Source organism: Dendropsophus ebraccatus, chromosome 1 (genome assembly GCF_027789765.1).
Source record: "Dendropsophus ebraccatus isolate aDenEbr1 chromosome 1, aDenEbr1.pat, whole genome shotgun sequence".
NCBI classification, from domain to species: Eukaryota; Metazoa; Chordata; class Amphibia; order Anura; family Hylidae; genus Dendropsophus; species Dendropsophus ebraccatus.
Window position 1 is genome coordinate 80,471,377 of NC_091454.1, and position 20,828 is coordinate 80,492,204.

General features: G+C 40.7%; 2 protein-coding genes across 7 annotated transcripts in view; one reads left to right on the forward strand and one right to left on the reverse strand.

Annotated features, from left to right (window-relative positions):
• ACSS3 (acyl-CoA synthetase short chain family member 3) overlaps window positions 1–10,044 on the forward strand; it is a 109,408-nt gene extending 99,364 nt beyond the window's left edge. Inside the window, exons 12-18 of one of the 2 annotated variants that reach the window (XR_011363565.1) lie at window positions 1,612–1,675; window positions 4,455–4,536; window positions 4,621–4,743; window positions 5,025–5,124; window positions 5,213–5,388; window positions 5,914–6,089; window positions 8,570–8,658. Coding sequence is in view for 1 of the 2 variants with exons in the window: in XM_069974005.1 (XP_069830106.1) it covers window positions 1,612–1,675; window positions 4,455–4,536; window positions 4,621–4,743; window positions 5,025–5,124; window positions 5,213–5,388; window positions 8,570–8,638 (614 nt within the window). In the remaining variant the exon portion in view is untranslated. Of the gene's footprint in view, window positions 1–1,611; window positions 1,676–4,454; window positions 4,537–4,620; window positions 4,744–5,024; window positions 5,125–5,212; window positions 5,389–5,913; window positions 6,090–8,569 lie in introns of both variants that reach the window. The other variant, XM_069974005.1, reaches the window with a different exon arrangement.
• Window positions 10,045–13,776: 3,732 nt separating this feature from the next.
• PPFIA2 (PTPRF interacting protein alpha 2) overlaps window positions 13,777–20,828 on the reverse strand; it is a 282,744-nt gene continuing 275,692 nt past the window's right edge. For all 5 annotated transcript variants that reach the window (XM_069955681.1, XM_069955675.1, XM_069955687.1 and 2 more), the window contains 4 exons: window positions 20,350–20,418; window positions 19,057–19,216; window positions 16,769–16,862; window positions 13,777–13,997 (listed from right to left, as the gene is read on the reverse strand). In XM_069955681.1, coding sequence (XP_069811782.1) covers window positions 16,801–16,862; window positions 19,057–19,216; window positions 20,350–20,418 — 291 coding nt within the window. In that variant the 3' untranslated portion in view covers window positions 13,777–13,997; window positions 16,769–16,800. The remainder of the gene's footprint in view (window positions 13,998–16,768; window positions 16,863–19,056; window positions 19,217–20,349; window positions 20,419–20,828) is intronic.

Consider the following 20,828-nt stretch of genomic DNA (forward strand, 5'->3'; position numbering starts at 1 on the left):
GGACCGTGCCCGCTAATACCCGTGGTCCCAGGCTACAAGCGGCACCCGGGACCGCCGCGGTTCAGAGCGGGGTCGCCGCGCGGCCCCGCTGTGAACACCTCTTACGGGCGCATGACGTACGGGTACGTCATGCGTCCTTAAGAGGTTAAAAGAAAAAAAAATTCATTGATTGTTAAACAAACGCTTGAGCGGATAATGAACTCTGTAGACTGGATATCATTGCAGCACCTTCATAATTCCAGTGAAAGCAGTAAGGCCTCTTTCACATGTTCAGTAGTTTTTCAGGACTGTATAATATGTCTGCAAATGTCATCCTCAATCTGCAAAGAGTTTGTCTGTAGTGCATAGCATGCACCTGCTACCCTTCGACTGGCACAGAGGCAGTAAATAAGAGGTGATGGGCTGGCTAACACTGGGCACCTGAGCCTCATTTACATATTAAAAAAGTATTCCCAGAATCCAGTTTAGAATCCCCATCCAGCATAATATTGCCAGTTCACACTGAGCAAAACAGGCCAAAATTCCCAAGCAGAACCCATGTCGCAAACTGCTCTCAAAATCCCGCCTGCCTCACTGTCTCAATGGGATGCCTCCGTTCTCCATTCAAACAATTGACATATCAGTCCTTTGAGTGGAAGCACGCAAGACGTCACATTGAGACAGTGAGGCAAGCAGGATTTCAAGCGGAGTCTACGGCACGGATTCCGCTCGGAATTTCTATCTGGTTTTCTCTGTGTGAACAGGCCCTAAGGGTGCGTTTACACCAGGGATGGGGAACCTTCAGCCCTCCAGCTGTTCCAAAACTTCAATTCCCATCATTCCTGTTTTGGAAGAGCTGGAGTGCAGAAGGTTAACCATCCCTGGTTTACACAGAGAGATTTATCTGATAGCTTTTGAAACTTTTGGCTTTGGCTTTTAAAATCATAAGTTGCAAAACCCCTCCCAAACTGGAGACAAGAGTGGTGCGGTCTCTGGAAGAAAGTGGCAATGTTTTTCAAACGCTGGATACTAAGATTTACCTGTAATTGCGGATACATTTACAGAACATGTGAATAAAGCCTAAGGGTGTACTTTTTTTTTCCCTTAAATAAATTAATGTACATTTTTTGTCCTGAGTTTTTCATCATTTGAGGTTATATTAAATTGAAGACCTTCTAAGAACTAAAGCACTTACTGCCTCTTGTCACCCCTAGTCCTCCTAGTCTGTGAGGTCTTGCGGGTAGGTCCCTCACTCCTTTTGTATCTTTTATTTTAATTATTTAATCCTGTAATGTGTGAATGTGACCCCTGTATGATGTTAAAAAAAAAAAAAAAAGCTGCAGAATCTGTTGGCGCTATACAAATAAATATTATTATTATTATTATTATTATTATTATTATTATTATTATTATTATTATTATTACTACTACTACTACTACTAATAATAATAATAATAATAATAATACTGGTAGTACGTTCTATGTTGCTGTTTTTTACTTTATTTAATTATTTTTTTGTTGTTGTCCTGACATGTAAAACCATAAAATTCGATGAGGGTGTACTTTTCTTTTTTCATGATTGTATTTGTTAGATAAATAGCTTCTCATATGCACATAATCTTTTTGTTGTAGTTAAAATAGTGGACAATCAAATGCAAGAAGTGAAGCCAAACACCCTGGGGAATATTGTAGTGAAGTAAGTGCCTTTTTTTTAAAAACCCTTCCTTATCTGTTATGTCTTACATGTCTATGTGCCATTAACAATGATTATGCACAATATAGAGGGACTCACCTTTCAGATATTGGGTAAAAGGTTTATATATATATATATATATATATATATATATATATATATATATATATATAAAAAACCTGTGCAGTGACCTTTATTTTCTGTATATAATTAAAGGGTTAAATTTATGCCAAGTTGTCAGCCAAGGGAAAGACTAGAGCATAACAACTCACTAGACAACCCCCTTAATTCCCCTGCAGCAGCACCACTAAACATGTCTAGTATAATCAATAAAATGACAAGGTCATCCAGAGGAAAATATGTTACTGTAGCTTCTCTGATCTCCAGCTTTAGCTGCAATCAAACTTATGTAACCCCTATTATAAATTAGGTTTATTTGTAAAGTTTACATATTCATTTGCTTGTACTCAAAACAATTAAACAAAAACCAGTGTAAATAGCTGAACACGCCAAAGATGTCTCCAAATCCAACTCAAAATATCATTTTTAGGGCAGTGCTAGTGACTATGGTTAGCACTTGAATTTCTTAACTGTGGCGGGACCTGGGCATGCCACTTTAAACAGTGGCAAGTTTACATGTAGCCTGAAATAATTTGTAAATTGTCAATGCTAGCCACAGCCAATGGCAATGTCACTTCAACATTAATTTGTTGGCTGCTCTTTGACCTGACACCTTTTAAAGCAGCATATCCAGGTCTCGCCTGCAATTTAGAAACGCAAGTGCTAGCAGTAGCAGATAGCATTGCCTTTAAAGGGAAAGTATCAGCAGGTTAGAAGAATGTCCCTATAGCGCACAAGGCACTGAGGCTGAAGGTAAGTCTCTTATATTCATCCCCTGCACTGTTTTCAATAGATAAGAAACTTATCTTCATCTTCAACACCCTGTGCACTTAAGGGACATATCAGCAGAGTAGATTCTTCTATCCTTTAAGATCCCCCTAAAAGACTATTGCAGTCTCAGAAGTATTCAACCACCTGAATAGATTCCTTCATCCACCCCCCTTTCGTTCATCTATCCCATCCTTGGTTGAACTTCATGGACGTGTCTTTTTTTCAACCGTACTATGTATGTAACTACGCATTTATAATCAGGTGATGTCATGAGGTCCCCATACACTTTATACTTTTCTCAGTTGAACACAAAGATGGCTGTCAGTATAGAGTGGGGCTCTCCTGATGCTCTGACAGATGATGTCGGTGGTGATGAAGGTTGGGTGTGATGGAAAATCACTGCTGAGACATAAGCTGCAACCAGATCTCTCTGGCGGTGACTTAACTTCCCCTTCCCATAGAAAACATATACTGATCATTCCTGCCAGGGCCGGCGTCAGCACCCGGCTAACTAGGGCAAGTGCCGGGGCCCACACCTCTACCCACTACATTTTTTTTTCTGTTAGTAAAAAAAAAAAGTGTAGTAACAGAGGGGACTGGGCCCCTAGAGGCCGCATGTGTCAGTTAGGGGCCCGCCGATACATACTGGGGTCCCCGGGCACATCATCATGTCTTCCTTCCAGGGCTGGTTGGAGGTGTAAAGGACCTTTTGATGAGGTCATGCCCATGTGACCAGTCTCATGTGTGGGATATCTTCCTCTGTAGGGATTTTTATGGGGCAAGGAGAAGGACCTGTGATGATGTCACAGGTCATGTGATCGGACACCTGATAGAGGCAGAAAGGTAGGCTATGTAAACTATTAGTGTTCTTTATGTACTGGGGCTTCTAGTTGTTTTGGGTATACAGGTCCTGCAGTTATATATGTGTATATTTATAATCACTGCAGGACCTGTATTAAGGAGAACTAGACTCAGCATGTTCATGTGTTATATATGTATATAATATGAACAGCTGGGGCTTCTAGTTCCAGGGCCATTTTTAGCATTGTGCAAGCTGGACCTTAGGACAAATTCACACGGGCGGATCCGCAGCGGATTTAGAGCTGCAAATTCGCAGCTAAAACCACTGCGGATCCTTCCCCTGTGAATTCCAATGTGATTACATACTCGCAGCAGGATTGGCATCTCGCTGCCAGTATGTAAGTGCCGGCCCCATTAACCCCCGCCGCCCGGGATAATACATTACCTGCACCGCTATCCGGCCATATCTGAGGCTCCCGGAGGTCCAGCGCAGCCTATCAGTGACTGTGGCGGGGCCATGCACTGAATTTACCCTTACTCAGCACTGATAGTTACCCCCCATCCTGTCACTGGGTCTGACTCCTCCAGAGTCCTTACTACCGCAGAGATCAGGAGATACAGGAGGAGAAAGATATGCAGCAGCCGCATGTTTCTTCTGCTGCAAATCTTTCCTCGCCTGTCTCTCCATGATTTGCTCCTCAAAGGGGCCCGCCGAGGCTCTGTCGCCCAAGGGCCCACAAAAAGCTGGAGCCGGCCCTGATTCCTGCATATGGGAAAGATGGGAGAGAAAACTGTTGGCCGACAGTTATTGAAGGAGTATAGTCACCTTTCATCATCAGGTGCTTTGATATGTGCTTCTGGTGTGTTTGGAATGAAACACCTCAAGTACCACAACTGGCTATGACTTTGTTGACATTGACATTTCATGGTATGCTGGAAAGGTTGAGAGAGTGGTGCAAAAAGTTATAAGTAGACATCCCTGCCTTCTACTTCTACAAATAAGGAAATGGATAGAAAATGATCCAAGACATACAGTTCTACTGATTTAAAAGTACAAGAAATTCTAGTTTCCTTTCTGTGTGTGCTTTAGGTTGCCTTTGCCGCCAGGAGCATTTTCGAGTCTTTGGGAAAATGAAGAACTGTTTAACAGCCTCTATTTCAAGAAGTTTCCAGTAAGTATATTATGGATGCAATTTTTGAAATCCAATATGATGAAAAGATTTTTAACTCATATAATTGAAAAAAATTTTTGCCAGGGATATTATGACACAATGGATGCAGGTTACATGGATGATAATGGATATGTGTATGTACTGTCAAGAGTCGATGATGTCATCAACGTTGCAGGGCATAGGTTATCTGCTGGAGCCATTGAAGAGGTTAGTCAATCTGTTTTATTTTTCTGTGCATATTGATTACAATCATGAAGTACATGGTAGTATAATTGACGTAAAATCTAGTATGTATTTGAATTTATATGTCAGAATGTTTCAGTATACAGAAATAATAATTTACAATATAACCAATCAGGTGACTTGTTACATCTTGACCTGTAGATAGCTCTGTATGTCCTTATGAATACCAGTGTTGGGAATGCATAGGAAGTTGACATTGCATTGCTTGGTACACCAGATTTAATATTTTTTTCTTACTATTGCAGTCTGTATTACTGCATAAGGCAGTTGCAGACTGTGCTGTAGTTGGCTTGGAAGATCCTTTGAAAGGTCATGTTCCACTGGCGCTGTGTGTACTGCGAAACGGTAAGGACTGTATTTCTTCTTTCTTTTTCTGGCTACTTATAATTATTGAGTTTTGGTAGTAACTTCTCTACCAAATATAATATTTTAGGTGTGAAAGAATCAAAAGACAAACTAAGCGAAGAAATAGTATTACTAGTCAGAGAACATATTGGACCTGTTGCAGCATTCCGGAAAGTGGTCATTGTAAAGCAGCTACCCAAAACACGTTCTGGGAAGATTCCTCGCTCCACTCTTTCAGCTTTAGCTAATAACAAGCCATACCAGGTAAGCCAAAGTGTCAGTTTGGTATAATGTGAAATACATATTATATAAATGGCCTGAGGAGAAAAATCCACCGTACACTTGCAGCGTGATAAGGACCATGTCACAGTCAAAATGCATCTAATCTGCAGACATCATGTTATAGAGCAGGAGAAGTAGGGTAGAGGGTTAGGACATCCAGTGGAAGACCCTAATTAATGACTCTTTGTCTGCACACTACGTCATCTACGGTTGTCAGTCCCACTGGACTGCTAAGTCTTGAAGTTGCAGGCTCCATTGGTGTCTCTCCTTGAGTCTTGATTGATAGATCTCCTCTTATACCCAAACATTAAGAGATATATCAGTTACGGCTGGTGGGGCATGAGGAATTCACTGGGTACTGCACTGAATACTCATGGTTCTGGCAGCATGAAAGTGATGATAGGTTTCCTTTAGAAAAAAAACACAGCTACCTTCTTGCAAAAACAGCACTACATTTATCCGCAGAATGTGTATGGTATTACAATTCGTCTCTATTCATTTAAATAGAACTGAGCTGCAAAACAACATCCAAACTGAGAACAATAGTGGTGCTCTTTCTAGAAGAAAGTGGATATGTATTTGTAAGCCTGGATAAGCCCCTTTTAAGCAAGGACAAATCTGTACCACTGATGTACTGCACCATCCCAAAACTTCAATCCAATAAGTAAAATTGGAGAACCAAGGTACCATTGTAAATTTTTGTAGTGCAAGATTCAGTATAGTTAATCAGCTTAGCTATTCCTGTCCTATATTATTTTGACAACATTTTCAATTCAACAGGTTCCCTTGAAGTGGTACAGATTTGTTCATTCAAGGAAAATATAACATACTCAATGTTGCCAGCGCTGCCCCCAAAACAATGGCAATAAATAAAATTTAATTCAACTTTGAATAAGCCCAATTGCTATTTTCTTTTGTTTGTTATTGGTTTCTGGGACCCTTCTTGGGAGCATCCTGCATGTACTCTAACTTGAATCATCATTTAAATTCAAACAATATAATGATCTTTTGCACTATTATTTCACGTCATATGGCCCTTAGGTACAAAAAGGGGGGAGGACCTGGAATCTCCAAATCAATTGACAGGGCATTTGTTTACATTTTTTTCTCTCCATCATTGCACTTTATAAGACAGCTTTTGTTGGCATGCATATTTAAAAATACTGTAGAAAATACTGTAGAGAGCACATATGCTTCCCCTTGATGCTGGAGTAATAGTTCTCATCACTGACGCTCACTTTAAAGGACAACTCCGGACAAAAGTATTTTTTTAATATATTTCTTATGGAAAGTTAGACAAATTCCTAATGTACATTAATTATGGGAAATGCACATATAGGGCTATTTTCCTTAATTTAGTAGATCATGGAGACTTCAAATTCTATCAAAAACCGTGATGTCACGAATCAGGGTGTAATTCCTATGGAGCATCCAGCAGGGGGCGCAGTATATGTAGAAGCCTGTGGATTTTATTGAAGTCTATGGAAGATGTAATGTGCAATGTAATGTAAACTACACTTTATTGGTAGACTATGTTTATGGGATAATTTGGGGAGCAAGGACATTTGCTCCCCAAATGGAGGGCACCAAGCAGGAAGGGAGAGAGGTGCTGTTGCATCTAACTACCTCCTCCCTCCCTGCTTGCTGCAGTGGGGCAGATAGACACTACTACTCCTCCCCTCATCTGATCATAGTATAAACAGATGATGAGAGGAGTAGTACCAGGAAGATCGCCAGCACCAAGCCCCCAACAACCCTCCACATCCACCGCACAGCTGCCGTCACCACCCCTCACAGATCTGGCCCCCAGGCACCCCACACATCCGACGCACAGCTGCCGCCCCCGCCGCCGGTGACCTCAAAGATCTGGGCCCCAACCACCCCACATAGCCGCCGCTGCCGGTAACCTCCCAGCCCCCCCATTACCCCATCACCAACTCTCCAGCCTCCCAGCCTCCCCCACCGCTGCACAACTCACTTCCCTGCTGGTTCCGGACTGCCAGATCACTGCCGCCCCTGCGTCCTGCCGATTTGGTTCGGGATGTGACCCCCAGCAGCTCTCTAATCCGGGACCGAATCGGCAGGATGCAGGGGCGGCAGTGATCTGGCAGTCTGGTACCGACAGGGAAGTAAGTTGTAAGTAGGGTTGGTGATGGAGGGGGGGGCTGAGAGGTTACCGTGTGTGGGGTGGCTGGGGGCCACATCTGTGAGGGCAGCGGGGGCAGCTGTGCGGCAGGTGTGGGGTCAGTGGAGGGGGCTGTCGGCTGTGGGAGGCCTTTGGAGGAGGTAGTTAGATGCACCAGCACCTCTCTCCCTCCCTGCTCGGTGCCCTCCATTTGGGGAGCAAATGTCCTTGCTCCCCAAATTATCCCATAAACATAGTCTACCAAACATAGTCTACCAATAAAGTGTAGTTAAATATACATGGCACATTACATCTCCTATAGGCTTCAATAAAGTCCATGGGCTTTTACATATACTGCGCCCCCTGCTGGACCCTCCAGAGGAATTACACCCTGTTTCGTGATGTCACGGTTTTTGATAGAATTTTAAGTCTCCATGATCTACTAAATTAAGGGAAATAGCCCTATATGTGCATTTCCTATAATTAATGTACATTAGGAATTTGTATAACTTTCCATAGGAAATAACATATTAAAAAATACTTTGGGCCGAACTTCTCCTTTAGGTCTGAAGAGAGAAAAAATATACATATATTTTTTGCCAGATCTGCAGAAGGCTGAAACCCTACATGACCAGTGCAATGAAACACATTTTCACATTTCTCATATCACTACTAATAAAAGTGGTGCCTGTTAGCACAAGAAAGAAACGTACCCATGCCATTTTAGTAGGTTTAGTGTTTTGAGAAATTCTATACTTCTTTCCTAACAACTTTATGAGTTTATTTGATAAAGGAACTCACTGCACACAAATTTATACAGACACTCCATAAACAATTGTGTTTTTAGGCTTCTAAGCTCTCCCTAGCAGTGGCTGCCAACCAAATTAACTTTGTCGTTAAAATCTATGGCCTAGTGAAAGAAAAACGAGGATTTTGAGCTCTGTAATAGAAAAAAAAATAGATTTGTTTGGGTTTAAGAGTAAAATAAAACTCCTAAAACATTTCAACAACTTTTATAGATGTTTTGTTTTCTTTCAGATTGGGTCAACCATTGAGGACCCCAGTGTGTTTAAAGATATTGAAGAAGCTGTAAAAGCAGCAATGTGAATTAATGAGACCTTTTTTTCCATAAATGGTCCAGATTACTTCAGTACATAGAAGGAACTATAACATGTCAATGAAGCTAGCAAACTTGTAATCTATGTTCATCGTCTACAGGGAAAACTGTACATCTTCCTACTTATAAGATTTAGTAAGATGTGACATATTTTTATTTTAAACCATACCATAGAATAAATATGTGGACACATAAATACTCACACATGTACATGTATATGTGACTATGTAATGCAGCTTCATAATAAAAAGAAAAACTCTACAGTATGTTGCCAAAAGAATTAGCTGTTTACTGTATAGTTATAAGAAATCCTACTCATCAGTGCCAAGTGATTAATGTTAGCTATGTAGTAATGAAACATTAAATGATAAATATGCTTTTGTATTTTTTTTTTTTTTGTAGTTTATGGTTCTTTTTAAGCTTACATCAACAATAACTAAAATAACCCTGTCTGCGATTTTAATCTTGATGGGGGTTTCCATTGTAAAATGCTTTTATAAAGGCCCATGTTGGAGTATACTGACTTTTTAAGGATAACAGTTGTATCTAAAATAAAGTTTCTCACCTTTAGAGGACACCAAAGGTTTCCTCAAAGTGACTCTGTACCCACAATCTTACCCCCCCCCCCCAACAGCTTGTACCGTTGGATAGCTGCTTTTAATCCAAGATCTGTTGTGGGGTCTGTTAAGCAGATGATGTAGTTATTTTCCTAAAAAAACTACTTTTAAACTTGCAGTCCTGTGTCATTTTCCTAAAAAAACTACTTTTAAACTTGCAGTCCTGTGTCAAATTGGAATGGCCTAGAGTGTGTATGCCCTAGAATTGCAAGGCCTCTCTCTCTCTCCTCCCTGCCCCCCTCATCATTAGGAATGCCCCAGGCGGAATATTTCCTATTCATCACCTGTCTGAACACTGCACAGGTGCCTCAACGATCCCACACATTTGCAGTGTTCACACAGGTGATGAATAGCAGAAATTGTTCTAGGGGGAATTCCTTATGGTGAGGAGGGACGGAGGGGCGTCACAATCCTAGGACATGGATACTCTAGGCCACACCAATTTGATACAGAGCCGCAAGTTTAAAAGTTGTTTTTTTTAGGACAATCACTTGCTAAACGAAACCCAGGACACAAGCAGTTTGGGGGGGGGGGTCAGATTGTGGGTACAGAGTCATTTTAAATACCTAAAAATATGATTGCTTTATAAGAAATAGAAATGAGAACACTCCAAAAGCACTGGAGTCTGCATTTATTTGTAGAGATCTTTTGGGGCTTTGGAGGCCATTGGACCCCTTTGAATGTATTTTGTTCTCATTATTGCCTTGTTAAATTGTTAAAAATCTTTTTTCTATAGATCTTTATAATAAAATAAAATAAAAAACTGCATCTCTTCTGCAGCCTTCATGTGTTTTGCATATCATTTTAAAGTGACCCCAAAGTTCACACACAACACGCACGGTTTGACATAAAAGTAACAGCATCTCCCCTAAAGGGAATCTGCCAGCTGGAATTCATGTTCCACACTTCTGTTAGATAGCTGGTAGATCAGGGAGACACACTGTACCTTTCATCTTTTCATATATCTGTCTGTAATTCCAGAACACAGAAAAATGTGCACATATCGATCGATTGATCTATCTAAAGTCTAAGAGGCTTGTAAGCTGTAACACCACCTCAATACCTCCTCCCATACCTGACCCTGCTTGGGACTTTACTTTCAGGTGTCATTAAAGTATGGAGGGGAGAGAGGAGATATTCCAGGTTGCAGATCAGGAGCTTGGAAAAGACTTTATGACTCTTTGTACCAGAGAATAAAAATATTTTTCTACATTCTAAAAAAAATCAGCTGGATATATGAAAGGTACCATGTGTTTCCTTGTCCTACCTGTCAGCAGTATAGAACGTGAATTACAGAAAGTTTTAAAATGTACATGTCTCAAATGCATAAAGAGGTACTCCAGGCTAGGGGTATTTTTACTGTATGGCCGGGTCCCGGATCACACCGCCCCATTCTCCTGTCCCGCTGCCACTTCCTGGTCTGAGCTGCGGCTTGAGATGTGACGTCTGAAGGCAGCTCAGCCATTCAGCGGCCAAAGCGGGACCCCGCTATGACCACTGAATGGCTGAGCTGCCTTGAGACGTCACTTCTTAAGCCGCAGCTCAGACCAGGAAGCGGCTGCGGGACGTGAGAAATGGGTGGCGTGTTCCGGAACCCGGCGCTGGAATAGGGGAGATAAGTGGACAGTGGCGTCTGTATCCACCCCCTCCCCGGCCATACAGTAAAAATACCCCTAGCCCAGAGTACCTGTTTAAGTCAATCATCTTACTCTTGTCGAGTGCGAGCTTTCTTACAGTGCCACAACATATACCAGTCACAATGACTCCAAATACAACACTTTACAATATGACAGCATTAGGATCAATTTACTACTGTTGGATGAGTTGTTTTTTCTAACCTATTTCTACACAGTGCAAAAGCATTGAAGAAGCAAATCCCAAGTCCCCAAACCTGACATCCCTTTCTCTATTGCCACCCTGCCAAGCTATGTCTATAGTGAACAACACGTTTCTAAACATGGAGGTTTACAGGAAATCTGTCAGTTGCAATTCACGCCCAAACTGCTAACACTGTTAGACAGCTGAGTCAAGGAGACACATGGCACCTTTCATATATCCTTATATATATCCTGAACATGTTTTTATTCTATAGTACAAAGTGTCAAAGAGGCTTTCCTGAGCTCCTGAATTGCGCTAAGCTGTAATGCCTCCTTACTCCCCCCTCCCATACCTGACCCTGCTTTGATCTCAGCTTCCAGGTGTCAATCAAGCAAAGAAGAGGAGCAGGCTTTTTGTTCCAGAGCATATAAGCATTCTGTCTGTTATGGAAGTTGGATATTTGAATTTCACCATGTGTCTCCTTGACCTAACAGCTATCTAACAGTGTTGACAGTTTGTAATATGAATTACAGCTGGCAGTTTCCCTTTAATTCTGTAAATTGTACTGTAGTTCAGTTTGCATGAATAAATTGCTCAACTGAAATCAGCTACTTCCCATTATGAAATAAAATCCCAAACCCTTTTTTCCCATAGGCATTATTGTATATAAGTCTTTTCCTAACTGTGTGTTGTTCTTGGTAGTCTATACCTATTGGTCATGTTTAAATGGACTGCAGGAGATGTAGGCTTTTGACTAAATTTCCTGATTTCACTGTCTGTGCAAACTACCTTCCAGACAACCCTAGCTTATGTTTCACACCTAGAGAACCCTCTTTTATCTACCTAGAAAAGTGCTACTCATAATGATCTGTCTCCAACAACTGGATGACACTTCACCAGTGAGGCTCTTGTCACAATCTAAGTGGCAAAGCCCTTTTGTATGGTTGCACCAGTCTATTTTTTTTAGCATGAATTATGGTCAATGGTAAGCCCTGGCTGCTACTCTGGTCTGCTGGTGCGAAAGACACAGAGAAATATCTTCAATATAATTGCAAGCATACAGAAATCAAATACAGAATTAGTTTTTTTTCCCCCTTTTTATTGACAATGGAAGGAAAACAGTTTGTCACCATAAACTTTCAACTTTCATTGGTTAAAAATGAGATCTGACAATAAAAAAAAATGTTTATGAACGTGCAGTTTCTTAACAGAATAACTAAAAGACAGTATCGAAGCAAAAGTCAAGAAGCTGAAGTTGGCAAATTGTTTCAAATAATCTTAACGCCTACTTAGAAATGTCCATAGAAACTATTAAGGAAGCAACGGTTGCGACAACAAAAAGAGCCACAGCAGGTAATAAGATTTCAGGTAATGCATATTTATTATATCTGTGGTGAGATATAATATTTAAGTAACACCTGTCATTAAGGGTATAAACCGTATATGCACACACCGTATATGCAGCGTATTTACTGCTGCGATACGCAGCAAACTCGCAGCAGATTAGATCTAAATAACTGAACACAGCATCAAATCTGTACCAACAAATCTGCTGTGTATTTGTTGCATATCTGCTGCGTATACGGTGTGTGGGTTTATACCCTTAAAGTTTTTTTTTGATACGTCTTCCGGCATATCAAAAGTTATTCATCACAGCTGAAACCCGCTGTGATCAGGGGATATAGCTGGGGAGAGAGTGCAGTCGCTGTACCATCCACTCCCCCGTTGCCACTTTTGACAATGGAGCCTCACAGACTTACATTGTCAGAACTAGCCAATCAGGAGATACAGCCAGAAAGTTGATCACATAGCTGCCGCACTCTCTCACCAGCTATATCTCCTCATCACAACAGGTCTCAGCACTTTGACATGCTTGATGACATGTCAAAAGTTATTTTTAATGACAGGTACTCTTAAAGTATACATCACACTGTCTTTCAGTTATTTCCTCTTACCTTTGAGGAAGTCTTTACAAGGCCATCTTGGCTAAAAGCATAACAGTAAATAGGTTTCCTAAAGCCCCAGTGAGGTTAAATAAAGGTATGAACTTAGATTTGTACATAGGAAACGGAACTATTAGGACTGCTAGATTGTTTTATTCAGCAGATGCTGGCATCTGAACAGATGAAAGAAAACAAGTCATTCTCAGTAAAGCAAAGTGTTTTCTTGGTCCACAGGTTACATTATATCATGACTTTGTTTTACAAAGAGTGTTTTGTTTCAGTGATTGCTATTGACTCATGTAAACAGTTCATTACTCGAAGAGCCTTCACAGTGCTTCTCTGATAGAGTGACCTATCAGGTGCCTTCAACAGTCCTTTGAGGCTCCACAGCCAGCTTACATCACACAGAGCCAGAGGCAGGTATTCAGCTGTATGTTTAGAGGTTCTTAGGAGAAACAAGTTGAGGCATCTAACTGCTAAACATACTAGATTGACTGTTACAATCCAAAAACTGTAAAAACAGTGAAATGGTAAGGTACAAACATTAGTGACACTTTTTTTTCAGGTCTTCCCACATAGACTTATTGAACTTTAACTTTTATTTAAAAAAAATCATATTTATAACCATTTACACTTGAGAAAATAAAAAGACTTACACTTCATAAAATAAATACACATTAAATACTTAAATATTTCTAGTATTTTACAAGGAAAACAGATGTAACAGAACAGAAAAAACAATTGGTTCCAATTGTGCACATTGAAGTCTCTAAGGATCATGGAAACCTTCATACAATTATAGTTTGTTCTCTGTCTTAAACTAAGCATATGATAATGCAGTACATAAAAATATCTTCACATTTTAGTATTGTAAATCAGTGCTCATTCTGCCGTCCAGGCATCCGCCAGTTGTTCTCTTGCTGGGGTTCTCTTAGGTAGTGCACTTCAGGTAGATAGTTAAAAGGTGACGCCTGCAGAAGCAAACAGTGGAGAAATGTCAGGCTGCATAAAATACTGTGGTTATTAAAGTTCTCAAGACTGTCAATAATAGGGACCAAGCCTTCACTTCCCCATCTCCTATCCTCCCCTTACACCTCCTTCCAGCTTTCCTTGCAAAAAAGACGTAAGAAATCCCTCCCTTATGGACATGACTACGTGCCGTTGCAATTAGACATGTCTGTAAGCAGTGTAACTGACCTGATATTGCCCCTTTATTGCCGGCTGAAGGCTTCCGGTCTCAACATGTATTACATGTTTGTAGCACTTTCTCAGCCTCAGTGGGCACCCTCCGGTCCTCTAACTGGTTGGAGATATACTGGCTCTCTTTCCTACCTTCCCTAGAAGGTCCATATCTAAAATATACCATAATATCCATACATCATTGGATGAGTCCAACCCCCCCACCTGTTTGTTAGAATGGGAAGAGGAATTACACATACAGTAGTATTAACTGTAGAACAGGCTAGGTTTATGGTACTGCACTCCCATGATCTTTCTGTTTGTGTGTGCTTCTAAGAAGCCTCCTTTAAACCTTTCTCTAGTTGGTATCGAACCCTGCTTTCCTCCACGATCATGGTATTGTAGCTGACGACCTCTGCTGGAGATGTGGTAAAGCTAGGGGCTCCCTCTCACACATTTGGTGGTTTGGCAGTGCCATATGCCTTTTTTGGGATCAGGTGATTAAATGGATTTCTAGACTACCTGGTTGTATGCCAGATCTAACACCAAAAAAGAAAGAATGAAAGGGCGCTTCCTAGTGCAATATTATAGTCTTAATTACTTGCAGAGTAGTTTTCACTCCATGCACTCACCTTATTCAGTTGTGCAACCAATATAGGCACAACACTATGTCACATATGTAGCAAATACCGCAGCTTAGCAAAGGATCGTCCACACCACGTGTGGAGTAACGTAAACGGAGTCAAGCAGGATCCTTAGAGGACTTTAGGAGCCAGGATGTGATCCACTAAAGTGCAGAGCGCAGATACAAACAAGGTAGTCACTGATAAACTACCGCATTAGCGATTGCCAGAGGTATAAAACTGCCCGACAGGATGATCTAACACCAGAACTAGTACTCTTATGCCCAAGTAAGCACTCTCTGATTACGCATTTATTGGCTGCAGCTAATGGTGGTTTTACACGGAACTATGTATCATTCGAATTTGCACGATAACGGTCGAATTGGAACGATAATCGTACATGTAAACGCAGCGAACGATCAAGCGATGCGCGAAAAATCGTTCATTTTGATCTTTCAACAAGTTCTCAAATCGTCGTTGATCGTTCGCAAAAAAATTGCAGATCGTTCAGTGTAAACAGTCTTTCAACAATTTCCCCTATGTGTGAGATAGGCTTAAGCGATCGCAAAACGATCGCAAAACAAATATTCCGTACGAAGTATCGTTCCGTCTAAATGCCGATCGTTATAAAAAAAAAAATTGTTCATTCAAAATCGTTAATCGTGCGATTGGGCGAATTATCGCTCCGTGTAAAACCACCATAAGCTACTGATCCCATTATATTGGAGATCTACAGATCCCCCCCCCCCCTCCCTATTTCCCGCTGGAAAGAGAAAGTGGAGGACACCCGGAGGCTTGAAGAAATTATACGTTTGCAATCCTTATCCCATGATCCATACCTGAAGATTCGGGCCCCCTGGACAACACTGCTTAAAGGACAAGTGCCGTGAAAAACTTTTTTCCAGTAATTGATGCACATTACAAAGTTATATAACTCTGTAATATGCTTCAATTACCTATCTGCCTCCCTTCCCTGTCTTTTCCCCCCTCCACCCCCCACCAGGAAGTGTCCTAACTCACACAGACCTAATGACTGCCGTCACCGTCACCAGGCAGCTCCTTCTTGTGAGGATGAGTCATCAGCAGGAGGGCTGCTCTAGGTCCTGTTACAGCAGCCCCCCCTCTCCAGTCCAAGTGATGGCTTGCAGTTGTTCAGCCAATGGGAGCTGAGCAAGCTGAGTCACCTGACAAGGCAGGGGAGGGGGGGCTGCTGTAACAGGAGAAGGAGCTGAGAGAAGCGCTTGGTTACCCCCTTACGCTTTGTTCCCTGCTCCCTTCCCCACCTTCCCATACCCCCCTCCCCCAAGACTTTTGTTACTGGTTTCCTTAGCGCTGTATTTTCTTGTGCCAGTTCATCTCTCATACCGAGTTCACTAGGTTTCTTAAGCACTGTGAGATGCTTAGGATAGTTAATTTATTGTTATTTTGGGGTCTTCCCTCATTTCCCCCAAGTTTGTGATGTTGCACTGTTTTTTATGCAGTATAAAAACATTCTCAATAAAGAGATTTGATTAAAAAATACTGTGATTAAAAGCAAACAATTGTTTTCAATATTTTCTTCACATAAGACACAGATTTAAAGAGAAACAGATGATAGAGGGTATTTCCAAGGCCATAAGGTAATCCAAGCTTTTGCATCAGGGCCCATAAAATTTAGGCTATGCCCTTACAGGCTGTAACTAGAGATCTGTACAAAGTAATATGTTAATAGTAATTTTCTGCATAGATTATTTCAAAACATGTTCAAAGCTTAATATCATCAACTTCAAGATAATGTGGCAGGTTTACCTACAATATAATTCAATGAAGAACAACCTCCAGGCTCAGACCAAATGACATATGTTGCTCTGCTACATCAGTGATTTCATACAAATCGAAACCTTATGAGCATATAATAGTTGGCAGTTATTTTTCAGTAAAAATTAAATAACAATACTCACTGCAACTCAGTGCATTGTTCTTTTTAGATTTGTCAACATGAGTATGTCCGGACTGTAGAGCTGTCTAATCTCTGCATTGCTGAAGAGGCAGGAGCTGATAAAAGAAACAGATAATAAACAGACGTACGTTTCAAAAGTAGAAGTGAAATGTGATCATGATATTGTAACACACAGGATAAAAAAGGGTATACATTTTTGTGTAGCCAACATAAGTACACATAACCCCCCCCCACCCACACACACCCACACACACACACACACACACACACACACACACACACACACCTTTTATAAAGGAAAATATACTTTGATTGGAGAGGGAAGTGGAATCATAAATTATTGTGGCATCATCCTGTATGGCTCTGGGGTTCATGCTGTTAAGTCACAGAGCCCTCATGACAGAAACGCTATAACAAAGATAGGCACACAGCTGTGGTCAGAAGGTGCACTAACAGACAGGATAGTTGTTAGGATCCTTAAAAATTAGGGGCACAAGGTCCAAATCATATGTCTTTAACTTGGTGCATCAGTGGGTCAAAATTACAGGTACTGAGAAGTACTGTAAATGCACTGGAGAAGGGGGGCCCTTGCACATTTAGCTACACTCCTAAGAAAAACCCTTTAACCTCTCACTGCAAAAAATCAAATACCATAGACGTGGTTAGTGCTGTTGGTGAATATGGAGCAAGTTTAGGAGTTAAAGGGGAACTCCAGATAAGAAAAACCTGTTTTCTATTAAAAGTACAATAAAAGTTATATAGATGTGTCTATTAGGGATGAGCGAACTTTTGAAAAGTTCGGTTCGGTTCGATCCCCCGAACTTTCCTGAAGTTCGGGTTCTGACGAACCGAACCGAAAACGAACTTTGCAATAGCGGCTGAATAATTGCAGCTACAATAGTGGGAGTGTGATAGGGTATAGTTTTGTGTAGTTGCAGTTGCTATTACAATGAAAAAAAGTGGAAAAAAAAATAGCCGGCAAGTCGGCAATAATGGTTAATACATTTAATTAATAGAACATATTTTCGTTGTAATAAAGTCACTTTCGTTGTTCAATAATTTAATTAAAAGGATTCCATCATTGTGCAATTAAATATACTGTTAAAATAAATATATATATAAATAAATGTATATTTATATATATATTTTTTTTACAGTATATTTAATTGCACAAGTATAGATTCGTTTAAATTAAATTATTGAACAACGAAATTAATTTTATTACAACGAAAATGTGTTTTATTAATTAAATATTAATTATTACAGGAAGCTCTTTTAAAGCAGTCAATTCATATAGCCGGTAAAAAGAGCTCACTGTAATAATTAATACTTTAATTAAAACATCAAATGTTTCTTCTAATTATACTATCATAATTGCATTATTAGAAGAAACATTTTGAATCATATGTGCGCTGAGCTGATCAGCTGATCGGCTCAGCGCACATATAATTGGCGGGTCCGCAGCACAGTGACTTCATTGTGCTGCGGACCAGCGAAGAGGACACATAGGGGTGAGTATAGAGCTCTCCCCACCCCCTCCCCTGCACTGCACCCCTCCCAGCAAGAAAGGGGGGTCACTTAATCCCTTCCTTGCTGGGATGGGTGCAGTCTGACATCAGTCTGGCCCCCAAGGGGTTAAGGGGGATGCAATACATCCTCCCTTAACCCCTTGGGGGCAAGACTGTAAACAGCGATCTGTAAAGATGCTGCATACTGTAAGGTGCACAACACCGCTCACAATGATGGGTGTTGTGCTCCTGTTTGTGTGTTTTTTGTGTGTTTCAGCACTAATTTCACTGATTGTGATGGGTGGGGGCCTGTGATGATTAGCTGAGGGAAAGCATTGCATTCTGGGAACTGCTCAACCAGGAAGGACACAAACACAATACAGAACAAAAAACATACAAACAAACAAATAGATTTTTGGTAGTTTCAAAACTGGTATAGACAGGTTAGTAATGCATTATGCTTCTGCAGAAGTTTCATTTTTTTTCCCTCTACCTGGAGTTCCCCTTTAAGTGCTATCCATATGCAGAGTGTGTTGGCTGTATATTACAGCTGACACTCACTGGCAGCTGCCGATTTCAAGCCAATCCTGTTAACGATTTAGATGCCACAATGGCAATAAGTGCCTGGCTATAGCATGTGTGAATTTGATTATTTTGCCTTATTAATTGATCACATCCTGTAAACTGGCAGCATGTTATTTTGACATATTAATCCATTTAGTGCACTTATACTTAATAGTATGTGGTATTGCTGCAAGCAGAGCTAAAAATAAAGTGGTACCATCTGTTGTCATTTTCCGTGAGTGCCCGGATGTTGTTGTTAATCTAAATCCTGCTGGCAGTGTTTCTGAAGAGCCTGGCATCATGCTGATTCCATGGACCTCTCGTGGTGGAAATTGCCTCCTCCAGGAGGGCCCACGTCTGAAGTTTTTGTCATCGCTCTGTAAATATAAAGCATGAGAAATTACAGTAGAGCAGTAGTAATGTAGAAAACTGTTAGAAATGGAATGCCACCATGCAGAACTAACATGCAATTTCTTTCCCATACTAGAAGACACAAGCCCCTCATCAAAAAGCCTATTGTTTAGAGCATTCTGTAACCATAGAGGGAATAAAAAGGATGTATTTTCAGCTGTAACATGCCAACTGTTTAGTGTTTTGTAGTGCAAGGGTTTTTTTTCTCTCTAAAGAAACTGGTGCAGGCGACAAACTGACATAGTATCTTTAGAGAGTTAAAACTACATATCTATCTACAGCCTCTGCTAAACTTTAATGCAGGGTTTGTGGTGCAACTCTTCAGATATACTTCAAAAGGTGCTTCATCCTTTATAATGCTATAAAACAACTGTGGTCAAATCAGGGCCGTACTAACAGCTGCTGCTGCCCTTCACTCACCAATTAGCATCATGATTTTCTACTTTCCGAATATCACACATTTACTGTACGACCCCACATACAGCCTAAACCAGACCCTTATGCGGTAACCAATAGGCAAATGGCCAATAATCCTGGTTACAACACATGAAACTAAGGGTTTCGGTAACATGCATTTCTCTACATGTAGTAGAATCCCCCCTGAAAAGAAAAAAAATTAAAACAAAACAAAAAACTTGTTTTCTTCCCCCCTGCTCCCTGGTGCTGCCCTAAGCACCGGACCATGGGTGCCTAGTGATAATTACAGCCCTGGGTCAAATAGTAGATTGTGATCTACAGGTGGAGGAGCTCGGAGTGAGAAATTTTAAGGTGCTTTCAAACATGATACACAGCATTTGTTTTACTGTAAAAATGCTGCAGCCAGATGGGAGTCAATAGGGTAGTATAAAATGCCATACCACTATGTTTTTTTCTAAAAATAATATACTAGAGAAGTCAAGTCTGGTTTTACATTTTCCTTGGCTAAAACCTTTCTTTACCTATTTGCATAATTCTTAAAATTAGCAGGCAATATGACTCATCACCTGTATAATAACTGCATCAGAACCCAAACCAGGACAGTTAGCCCTTTGAACATTTAACTACGAGGTTCCCGGAGTTGTGTGCATGCTTTTAGCATAAATTGGACTAACAGTATTACCTCATCAAGTCGTCTTTCAGTTCCAAGTGCCAATAAATTATTATATTCTCTTTCCAAGATTTGTCTTGCCTAAAAGAAAAAGTTGAAATGTTAATTAATCAAAATACAATTTCATTTTGATTACTAAATTTTGATACTAAATTTTTATACAATTTATGCTTCTTCATTGGTTTATGTGATCTGAATGCAATTTCCTTCCATAAAACTATTGACACTGATGTAGCAGAGGCAGGGCCATCATTACATTCTTATTGCAGTGTACAGAGGGAGCCATGGGATCTGCTACCAGCCATAGGATTGTTATTCCCCTGTCCATAGGATTGTTATTCCCCTGTCTCTGTCAGCCATAGGATTGGAGAACTGTTTCTCTACTGTCAGCCATAGGATTGTTTCTCTGCTTAAGTTACCCGACTGCCTCCTCTCATCTTATTGATAAACAAGCAGCCTGTGTGAGTAGCTCTAGAACAGAGCAGGAGATC